The sequence below is a fragment of the Paroedura picta genome, chromosome 11, assembly GCF_049243985.1.
Source record: "Paroedura picta isolate Pp20150507F chromosome 11, Ppicta_v3.0, whole genome shotgun sequence".
Classification (NCBI taxonomy): domain Eukaryota; kingdom Metazoa; phylum Chordata; class Lepidosauria; order Squamata; family Gekkonidae; genus Paroedura; species Paroedura picta.
The window spans coordinates 41,379,250-41,390,469 of record NC_135379.1 but is presented as its reverse complement, the minus strand read 5'-3'; the positions used below and the strand labels follow the sequence as shown (position 1 = coordinate 41,390,469).

Below are 11,220 nucleotides of genomic sequence, written 5' to 3'. Positions count from 1 at the left end.
CACTCTCCCTATACATGTGACAGGTAGAACTTGTAACAGGTAGAATTTCAATTGGAACCACTCTCCCTATACATTCATAATTGTACTGGGAAGGGAGAACTAGTATGGTGTAGTTAGAGTGTTGCATTAGGGCTTTGGGTCCAAATTCCTACGCAATTAATGAAGTTTAGGCCATATACTCTCTCAGCCTAATCTACTGCACAGGACAATTGCGACAGGACATGAAAATATAGCCCAAAAGCAGTGCCCCTGCCCAGTGTCTGCCTCTTATGCAACTCTCGGGCACTGGTGCTTTGAAATGTTGCGACCTTATTTTCGAATCTCATAAAATCCACTGGAAAGACAGGCTTTTGCTCTTGGAGATTTTCTTTGGCAGTCTGATGTAAGTTTAAGCGAAACCTTGGAAACAAAAGAAACATACTAATGCCTCCCCCCCCCCCTTTTAGGAAGAGTTTCAGTGTTCTTCTAATTCCTCAGGATCCTGGATCTCCTCCAGCAATCTGTAAAATAACTTCCAGTCCCAGGAATGCAAGGGAAGAATCTGGAATGGTTTCGTGGCCAGGCATTTTTGGTTAAAGCCCGTGTTCAGAAGGCAGCCCAAATCAGCTTTTGTTTCACTCATTTGGAGAGCGAGAGCAGCAGCAGCAGCAGGATGGTGTTTCGTGCAGCCTGCCTGATTGTGTGCCTTTTTAGTGTGGTCCAGATAACAACCCAGCAGAACATCAAGTTAAAGAAGAAGCCAGAGAATAAGAAGGGTAAGAGACCTGGGGTAGCTGATCTTGCAGTCTTTGTCTAGTGGTGATCTCCCCGTTCTTTTTCTAAACTGAGCTGTAGGAGATTTACATTCCTTGACAATTTACAGTTTCATGCTCAAGTAATCCCCCCCATCAAAAATCTCCAGAATGCAGCCTGGTCTAGAGGTGAATTTCTTCCAGGCCAGGCTGGATTCTGGAGATTTTTGGTGGGGGGAATGACTTGAGCATGAAATTGGTGTCGCTATGGGTGAATTCCTGCATTATTCAGAGGGTTGGACTAGATGACCCTAGAGGCCTCTTCCAACTCTATGATTCTACATATTCTTAATCTGACCACACTGTTATATATAATACTCAACAGTCCAAGCCTTTGCTATATATCCCGGAAATGAAAAGACCCCCTAGACTCAAGCCATTCCCTAAGAATGTTCCCTAAGAACAGTATTTGATGCTTTATGTTGGTAAGCGGATATGTGTGTGTGTGTGTGTTTGTGTGTATGTGGTACCCTAGTAAAGAACTGGACTTTCTGAAAGCACGGACCACTTTTTCTGCCCCTCCTGAAGTCCCTGTCTGAAGGGGAGCTCTATGGGAATCTCATACAATCCTGGGTGTAGCTGGGTTTGCTCTCTACTAAAATGCCTGATCTCTGTCTGCTTTCTTGTTTTTCGACTTTCCGACTGTTTTTCTGCCCAAAACTTGGCTTTCAAAGCCACTTCTGTGCATCCTAATCACACCCAACAAACTTAAGCAGAAGACAGGCCCCGATAAGAGGGTTTCTCAGCCGGAGGGGAACATTGGAGAGGAGCACCACATGGGGTCCTGCCTTCCCTTGGATGGCTTCATGGATGTCAGTTGGCATCTGGAAGGGTCCCCTCAGTGAGAGCTGAATCCGATGGAGGAGTGCCTGAGTAAATAAGCTCACTCCGAAAAAGTAAGAATGGAAGAATCTACTAGAGGAAGTTTAATATGGTTTTAAGGACGGACTGAACTGTTTGATGCAATCCTGAGGGCAGCTTCTAGCTCATCTATTGGCGAAGCCTTTTGACATCAAAATTAAACAAAAATCTACTGGTACCTGACAAATTTATGAGCTTTCATGAGTCACAGCCCACTTAATCAGACAGATATATGACCAAAAATTATACCGGGAAATTTTTATGAGGCAGATGGAACTAATTAGTAACATTACGTCTCAGTATGGAGCTGATATCTATCGCATTTTTATCCAGCTTTTCCTCTGGAGAGCTCAGAGCAGAGTCCTGTGTTCAGTTTTGGTCACCACAGTTGAAGAGGGATGTAGATAAAGTGGAGCGTGTACAGAGGAGGGCAATAAAGATGGTGAGGGGTTTGGAGACCAAGACGTATGAGGAAAGGTTGGTCTGTTTAGCCTGGAGAAGAGACAACTGAGAGGGGATCAGATAGCCATCTTCAAGTATTTAAAAGGCTGCCATATCAAGGATGGAGCAGAGTTGTTCTCTCTTGCCCCAGAAGGATGGACCAGAGCCAATGGGATGAAATTAATTCAAAATAAATTCCATCTCAACATCCGGAAGAAGTTCCTGACAGTTAGAGCGGTTTCTCAGTGGAACAGGCTTCCTCGGGAAGTGGTGGGTTCTCCATCTTTGGACATTTTTAAACAGAGGCTAGATAGCCATATGATGGAGAGGCTGATTCTGTGAAGGCTCAAGAGGGTGGCAGGTTATAGTGGATGAGCTATAGGGTTGTGAGTGTCCTGCATAGTCCAGGGGGTTGGACCCATGAGGTCCCTTCCAATTCTATTATGATTCAATGATTCTATGAATACATAGTTTTATTAGTGGAATTTCTTTTTTCAGAAGATCCCAGTTTTTGATATCTAACTATTCATTTGTCTTATTCTCTTTTTCTTTTAAAATACAGATTTCTCTTTTATTTCCTCTTTGTGGTTTTCCACCTCTATTTATCTTTGCACTTCAGCCTTTGCAAGGGGAGGAAGGTTTAAGAAGATGTTGTCCAACTTTGAATGTCTGCAGAATGTAATTCGGAAATTTTGCAGAACCTCACTTCCTGTCTCGCCTCTCTTTGAATGTCTCTCTTGATCTGATTTGAAACAGACTCCAAATTCCTTTTTTTTTTTTTTAGGGAAAAGAAATTGGTTATTTGGGTTTCAGAGAGAAATTGGGAAAAGAGGAATTGAAAAAATCCCCCGTGACAGCATTCTAGCTATCCTCACGATAAAACTCTGAGGAAAGTGAGGCAGAGAAAGCAAGCAAGAGAGTTACCCAAAGGAGCTTCATGGTAGCCAGGAAAGAAATGCAGATGGCAAATTTTTTCTTGTATTAAACTTTGTACCTATAATCATGGCAGTAAAAAAAATTCAGATCCCAACATGTTATTCCATCACAAAAGGATCTGAAGCGCAACAAGCGAAGTTTAGCTATTATGAGCATGACCTTATACTCTATCAAGAGATTCCGTAATAAGTTGAAGTTGGTCCTTAAATAAAAAAACCGTCCCTTGAAAAAGCTGTAAGGCGAAACGCTTCAGGACTGGATATTTTATTGCCATATTGGTTTCCCAGTGCGTCTATATTTTTCTATATTTGTTTCTTCACTGGGACCCACCCCTCCCAGTTCATTATTTTTGATTCCATCACAAAAGCCAGTGTGGTGTCGTTCTGAATCCTCCCTCGTAACATGGAAGTTTGCTGGTGACCTTGGGCCTGTCACATGACTCTTGGCCTAACCCTGACCTGGATAACCCCAGGTTAGTCTGATCTTGTCAAATCTCTGATGGATGTAGAGGCAGGCAATGGCAACCGCCTCCCAAGGACTCTTGCCTTGAAACCTCTACAAGGTCACCATAAGTCAGCTGTGACTTGACAGGAAAAAAAAAAGATCCATCATAACACTCATATTCTAGGCACTTGGGAGGGCTTCTGTTCTCCATTTTGAAACCCAAGAAATGACAAATGATGCCACAGCTATTTGAAAGTCATTTAAAAATGTCAGGAGGACCAAAGCTCGACTAGGCCTACAGTATGAGACTTTATGTCTCCCTTCACCATGCCTTCTCAGTGACTGAAACAGCTGGGGGAGGAGGGTAATTTCAGCACTTGTTAAGGCAGTGGGAGGGGGTGCCTCAGCCCTCAGCACTTGCAGATCCAATCGGGATCGAGCCCTTGCAGCATTTTAAAATGTCTTTAAAATGGCGGTGGCATTCTTGTGGTGACCACCAGGAAGCCATTATGTCAAGTATGGGCCACAGTGTTGCTGAATATACATTAGACCAAGAGGAAATGGCAATTACTGTATAAGCCAGGGGTAGTCAAACTGTGGCCCTCCAGATGTCCATGGACTACAATTCCCAGGAGCCCCTGCCAGCATTTGCTGGCAGGGGCTCCTGGGAATTGTAGTCCATGGACATCTGGAGGGCCGCAGTTTGACTACCCCTGGTATAAGGTAACCTCACCATAAGTTATAACAGAGACACATGAATAGCAGAGCTGTGCAGTTCTTGGAGGCGAGAGAAAGCACAAGTTCATATCCAGCAGGGAGAAATATTGTCATCCGTTATATCATTTGAACAGAGCACTGGGGATTAGAGGTTTCCTAGAATATGTTTTAATTGGAGGAGCGAACATAATAACTATGACTAATGTGGAAACCATTCTGTTAATTGAATAATGACTAAACAAGCCATTAAATACACCTCCTCTTGTGCTTTGTTTGGCTCTTCAAGAAAAAAAACACCCCTTTTAATTCTCACACACTGCATCGCATGGGGACAATTATTTAAGTCTCGTCATCCACAAAAACGGACAGCTCCAGAAGAAAGGAATGGCATTTGGAAACTACCCAAGCCAGCACCCAAGAAAGACAAAGAATTAAGGCAGCCAAATTCAGATCTGTTGGGCTTCCATTGCTAAATAATTTTGAACACTGACTTTTTAATGCTCCATGTCAGCCTTTCCCAACTTTTTCACCATTGAGAAAACCCTGAAACATTCGTCAGGCTTCAAGAAACCTCAGAAGTGGTGCGATCATACAGAATTTGGTTGGGAGGCACAGCTGTGTACAGGCCCATCTGGTCAATTAGGTTGAATTAGGGTTGCCAGGTTTTTCTAGGCAGCAAGTGGGTAAGTTTACTGGAAGTTTATCCCACATTTCAGTGACTTGCTCATGTGATTTCAACATGACCCAGAAGTGATGTAGGCACCTCAAGGGCATCAGGGCTACAATGTGGTATTGGGATAAAATTCTATGGTAAAATTTGTTTCTACCATAGAGTTTTTGCTCAAAAACCATAGCATTGCCTTGATGCCCTTGACACATCTGCAACACTTCTGGGTTACGTTGAAGTCATGTGGACATGTCATTGAAACGTCTGGTGTTCCTCCCTTTGGGGGTGGTAAGTCCCTCCCACTGGCCAACTGATTGGCAGTGGAGAGGTGTGACCTGGCAGTGGCATCCCTGGATTGAATGTGTGTGACTGACCCAAGATCACCCAAGCTGGTTTCCATAGCTCTCTGATTATTGCAACACGTTGGTTTATGTAGTCACTTGGCTTGTATTAACAACTACTTAACTGTTTTTGCTTTGTTAACATACTGAAAAGGTGAGTTGAAAACTAAAGTGAACTGACAAGCAAGCAGCAAAGCACAACAGGGTGGCTTGAAAGTGTCTTGCTGTGGGGCAGGAGTTAAGGAATAACATTGCAAGAAGAATATCTGGGGTGCTCAGTCCCTGACTCCTGTGCATTGTGGTGTATTATCCAAATTCTATCATTGTGCTGGACCAAAGCTTACTATAGTGTTCCTGCATCTAAAAGAGAGGTGATGATAGAGCATAAGAACTTGTGCAGAGAGACAAAGGACAGAGAACAGACTGGAGATTGTAGCAAAAAATAAACTTGGGCTCGCCAGTTTTTTTAACTGTGAAATGATGAGATGCACCAACAGCAGGTAAGGCTTCTCCTGAGACAGAGATCAACCTACTTATCTCATGTAATGAACAGAGGACCTGCCAGTTTCCTTTTCGCTTCTTGGTTTTGGTTCATTGTTATCGGGTGACATATCAGAGATGGGAGGGTGTTCTGATGCCAGTCAGATTTTTGACTGCCTTTGTGAAGTAGACAGTCTCATTCATCACTTTGTTTCTGCCACAGATGTGGGGAGCCTTAAAATGATCGAAGAGCTGAAGGAGAAGCTGGACAACATCTCCCAGGAGGTGGCTCTTCTCAAAGAAAAACAAGCACTTCAGACAGGTATGTGTTTTAATGATCAGACCACGGGACTGTCTTAGTTTCTGGTGAGAGAAGAGAAACACAGCAAAAATGGTAACTGAGATGTTTGCTCATCATGGAGGCAAAACGAAGAGAAAGAAACAAATGGCGCAAAAGGAAAAGTATCTTTAATGGTTGAATAACTTCAGTGGCTGGTAGAAGAGGGATCTGAACTGGCCAGTTCAGTTTGGGGAAATTCCAGCTTGGTTCGAGGGAGGGGGCACTAACCAGAATGTTGGGGTTTGTGCCCATCCCTAGTTGCATTGTCAACATCTTCACAGGCACTGTCCAATAAGTTCCTATGTCTCTCATTAGTGTAATAGAAGACTAGCATGGGACAAAACACACATTGCAATGAAAAATATGGCTATTTTGTTTCCTGCAGCACCCAATTCTTTGCAACAAAAGTTGTTGCTGTTGTTTTTTTAAAAAAGCAAAGAACTCTCCGCTGCAAATTTGGCTTCTTTTCCGCTTCTTTTCTTAGAGTCCCATCCTGAACAGAGCTATATCCTCCTTAAAACATGGATTTAATCTGCATATTGTGGAATGAATCTATGACTTGAACATGTTTTGACCATTTTAAATGGAAATGGGAAGACAACTGGTTCCTAGCAGGTACATTTTACAGGGCCAGTATTGAATGGAGATCTAAAATCAACCAAATAGAATAGATTGGGGCGTTGATGTGCAGATTCTCGGTGTCCAACCAGCCATTTTTCCTTTGCTAATGATAACCTTTGTCCTTTCTCCCTCATCCCTTGTTAGTTTGTCTGAAAGGCACCAAGATCAATCTAAAGTGCGTCCTGCTTTTCCCCGATGCAAAGACCTACCACGAAGCCAGTGAAGACTGCATCTCTCAAGGCGGCACACTGAGTACCCCACAGACGGGAGATGAAAATGATGCCCTCTACGACTACATGAGGAAGAGCCTTGGGTCGGAAGTGGACATCTGGCTTGGCGTTAACGACATGGCCGTAGAAGGAAGATGGGTGGACATGACAGGCAACAGTATTGCCTACAAGAACTGGGAAACTGAGATCACCACCCAGCCCGATGGCGGGAAGTTGGAAAACTGTGCGGCCTTATCCGGGGTCGCCATTGGCAAGTGGTTTGACAAGAGGTGCAGAGATAAATTGCCTTACGTGTGTCAGTTCATGATAGTCTAAGACAGGGGTGGTCAAACTGCGGCCCTCCAGATGCCCATGGACTACAATTCCCAGGAGCCCCTGCCAGTGAATGCTGGCAGGGGGCTCCTGGGAATTGTAGTCCATAGACATCTGGAGGGCTGCAGTTTGACTACCCCTGGTTTAAGAGGAAGGCTCGCGGTGGGGAAAAGAAGAGCAAAGCATCCCATTTAGGATCCGGAACTCCTGCGAGAGTTTGTAGATATAGATTATATAGAGATAAATTTTACCGCAGATAAAGTCATGACTTTGTAGTGGATTAGAATGAATTGGGCTGAAGCTGTATCTTAACCTACCAGATTTGATTTTGGTAGCAGCTGTGCTTCAGAAGACATGAGTCATGGAGATATATATATATATATTTTTATAACTAAAGTTTCATAGGAACAGATCCTAGGGCCCCCTTCCACCAAGCGAGGACCCTGGAAGCAAACAGTCTGCTGCTGAGATTGCTCCCTTAAAGAGGTTCCTCTCTTATCGGAAGGGAGTTGTAGGATCTGAACTTGGCCATAATACCATGTCACAGTGCTTAAGACTCATTCGTTGATAGTTCTTTGTGTCTTTTCCCGCAGCCCCATTTTCCTTCTTGCGCATTGTACCAAATGAAGCCGGCTTCTGCTAATTATTGTCCATTAGGCTGAATGCTGTGTGGGCTTATGTTTCGTGTTATGCCTTCCTTTCAGTAAAATAGTTGACCGACATCCACCTACCTAGAATGTTCTACACCAGTGGAATCACGCACAGCCTAACTTATTGTCCTCAGCAATGGAGGCATAATGATTGGGAAGCCAGAGAAAAACCTATTCGAGATTTCAATGCTTTGTGCACAAATAAAAAACAAAAACTACTTGGGCATATACTGGAGTGGAGGGGAATCCCATGTTTCTGAGCTGTGGTCATTTGCTCTGAGTACACCTGTGTGATACCATAAAATGGGCGTTTGGGAAAGAAAGAAAAGTGAGCCAGGAAAAAGGCAACTAGGAGTAACACATAGATATTTCAGGAAACGAGAAAAAAAGATCTGGAGTATGTTGGAAGGCTTCCTCAGCTCCAGCCTGTGTAACATTCTCCCAAATAAATTGAAGTGATATTGGAGGGGACGGAAATGTGTTTTTCTGCAACAGTGACTTCCCCCTGCTGCAATCACAGCGCCCATGTGGTATCTCCTGAGTGAAGTGAGCTGCCTAGTTTAAATTTTATCCTCCTAGAATTTGTTGCTTGTTTATACACATGGCTCTCTTCCATTTGCTGAGGAGGAAAGTCTTCATTTATTCAAAAGGACATGCATGAGTATAGACTTCCTTCATTTCAGCAAGGAGAGGAAGATGTCTACAAAGTTAAGAGATTACGGAATAAGAACACCTGTTCTTCTAAAAATTACAGTGAAAACATTTTAGTTGTGTAGCTTCACAAACCATCACAGAATATGCCTTCTTGTATCATTTCCAAGAGAGAGGTGATTCATTCTGCACAGACAACCCCCACCCCTTTGTCTTGCTTGCATGCCACTCTGAAACCCTGAAGTCCTGCCAAGGGGCTTGTATAACTCAATGCCAAAGCTTGAGACCCAGCATCCTTTCTCAGCGTACAGGAGAGGTACAGGTGCTGGTCTGATTATCCGTCTTTGGACTATTTTTGATTGACTTCATGCTGCAGCCGGTTGCATATTGCCTAGCTTTTCACTAGAGCATGCCACTCTTAGTACAGGGAGTGCTTGTGATACACCTGCATTGTCCAGTAGAACTGGCAGATGCGGGAAAGATACCAACGCCAGCCTCTAAATGCTGGTGTAAATGCAGCTGTGGATTCTCCACTTTCTAGTTGCTTTAAGACCCAAGTCTTCAATCAAAGCCAGATGCAGCCTTGGCTGGACATGTGAAAGAATTCTTACAATGGGAATGCTTTCAATTAGATGTTATGATGTTAGCAGTAAATAAAGCCCCATCTGGTCTTTTCAAAAACCGCTAGAACAGGACTATCCAGCTGCTGGAATTCTTGTTATGGACTAACAACCATGATTTTCATCGCCCCTCATCAGCCAAGTAAATGTACTGTCCCATCTGAGGGTATTTAATAAAGATAATCTTTAGAAATTTAAAAATACAAACCTCTCCCTCTTGGGTGAGAACTTGAGTGCTGTCTTACATGACAGCCCCATAGCCAAGGCCCTTTTTCTTTTTCTTTCTCTCCAGCAGTGGCCATGCCAAGGCCTTGGGAAGCTCACAGGTTTTCCCTCCCAAAGCATCTAACAATTAGCTTTGAGTAACAGAGGTGCCATTTTGCTCCTCATGGCTAGAATGGGTCGGTTGGCTCCCACATGGTTTTTATCTAGCATAGTGGACATTGAGTGTTGCCGTGGGCCAGCTGGAGGCAGGAAATCTACTGCTTCGGTGGCCAGCCGGAGAAACACATTTTAGAAATATGTTTTAAAAACACTTTCAGGGTTTCCTACAGAGTTTCTGGCAATTCCTAAAGATGCATCACATCACTTCCAGGGAAAACCCGGAAGGGATATCTCACTGTTGCTGATGATCACCCTTCCATGTCTCACCCCAGTCTCCCATTTAGTGCTGCCAACCTCCTGGAGAGGCCTGGAGATCACCCATAACTAAAATTGATCCCCCAGCTGACCGAGATAAGCTCCTTTGGAGAAAATGGCTGCTTTAGAGAGTAGGCCTATGCCAATATACCCTTGCTGGTGCCCATCCTTTACCCAAATCCTGTCTCCTCAGGATACACTCTCAAAGGCCCCAGGGAATTCCCTGTCTGGAGTTGGCAACCCTATGCTTGGCAACCTTATGGCCAGCACTTCCATGGCTTGCAAAGACCACAAGATGGAGTCCGACCAATAAAAATAATACTTTTAATGGCATAATCTGTAAAAGGAGAAACAGTGATCAGAATTAAATTGCATATTAATAAAGAACTAAAATGAGATAAAATGGATAAACAGGGGTTATGGAGTCTGACCATAGATGTATCATTGTTGGCTCTGATTGACAGCAGTTCTCCAGGGGCTCAAATGGAGGTCTTCCCCATCTCCTGCTCAGACACCATATTGCAGTATCCTGCTGGAATCCTACGACAGAGGCAGGCAATAAGCATTGTCCCATGTCTATCCCATTCCACCAAGGCTTGAAACTCCTTTATGGGGAAGAGCACTAGTGCAGTGGTAAAGCACACAGTTGCCCTCAGAAGGTCCTAGGTTCAGATTCCCGCATCTCCAGTTAGAGACTCATCTCAGATACAAGGTCCTGAGAAAAAGCTCTGCACAAGGCCCTAGAAAGCTGCAGCCAGACAAGACAGAAAGGTGGCTGTGACTGACTCAGTATGGCAGCTTCATAAGTTGAACTACATCCAAACATTAATGCACTGTACGCAATTTTAGCTTCAGCACATGTGCTATATAGCAAGGTGCAAAATGAATTTTGTTACAACAGAATACAGTACAATGTACATTGCTCCTAATTCATGAACGGATGGAACTGTCTGATATAGATTTCCTCCCTACGCCAAACAAGAAAAAAAAAAGGACTGAATTAAATTCTGCTGTAGACATAAGACTTACATCTGTCGTTTTAGGCCTTGGGATCTGGGAAAGAGTTTCCACCAGACGCTGGCAAAGTTTGGAACCAAATAAAAACAGTTTGTCCTTCCAGAGCTCTGACCAAAGAGCCAACTCTATTACTGAATCAGTCGCCAACCTTTGAGGCACGTTGACGTGTGTGAGCCAGACCTGAGAAAGCCGCCGGTTTTTCACAGGTCCTTATTTCTGAGCCTTGAAATAATCAGCTTCTGAGAGGATAGCGAGGGAGATTTACCCAAGCAATTTTTGGCAGGCATCTCTGACGTGACAACGTGAAGGCTGCCTTGACTCGGGTGGCAGGACATCTTCCAGACATTAAAGCTTCCACCAAACATGTTTGCTTCCACCAAACAGGGAGGTACACAACGGTTTAGGCGAGTGTGTTGTCTGATACTATGACTCACCAAAACAAGAGTGGCAAAAATCTTTCTC

The 11,220-nt window shown here is 43.9% G+C and overlaps 1 protein-coding gene across 3 annotated transcripts; it reads left to right on the top strand.

Annotated features, from left to right (window-relative positions):
• The first annotated feature begins 496 nt into the window (after positions 1-496).
• Positions 497-8,057, top strand: CLEC3B (C-type lectin domain family 3 member B). Of its 3 annotated transcripts, XM_077303643.1 has the most exons (4): positions 497-755; positions 5,902-6,000; positions 6,784-7,138; positions 7,886-8,057. In XM_077303643.1, the coding sequence occupies exons 1-4, from the start codon at positions 527-529 to the stop codon at positions 7,914-7,916; spliced, it is 714 nt and encodes a 237-aa protein (XP_077159758.1). In that variant the 5' UTR covers positions 497-526; the 3' UTR covers positions 7,917-8,057. The 3 variants fall into 3 exon arrangements, with proteins under 3 accessions (XP_077159758.1, XP_077159757.1, XP_077159759.1); XM_077303642.1 differs by having other exon boundaries at positions 503-755; positions 6,784-8,057; XM_077303644.1 differs by lacking the exon at positions 497-755 and adding an exon at positions 5,347-5,698 and having other exon boundaries at positions 6,784-8,057.
• Positions 8,058-11,220: the final 3,163 nt, after the last annotated feature.

Excerpts from the sequence above, each read along its gene's own strand:
- CLEC3B (XM_077303642.1), top strand. The coding sequence starts at position 527 with ATGCAAGGGAAGAATCTGGAATGGTTTCGTGGCCAGGCATTTTTGGTT. Across the intron at positions 756-5,901 it reads GAAGCCAGAGAATAAGAAGG|ATGTGGGGAGCCTTAAAATG; the intron begins GTAAGAGACCTG and ends TTTCTGCCACAG. Across the intron at positions 6,001-6,783 it reads AAAACAAGCACTTCAGACAG|TTTGTCTGAAAGGCACCAAG; the intron begins GTATGTGTTTTA and ends ATCCCTTGTTAG.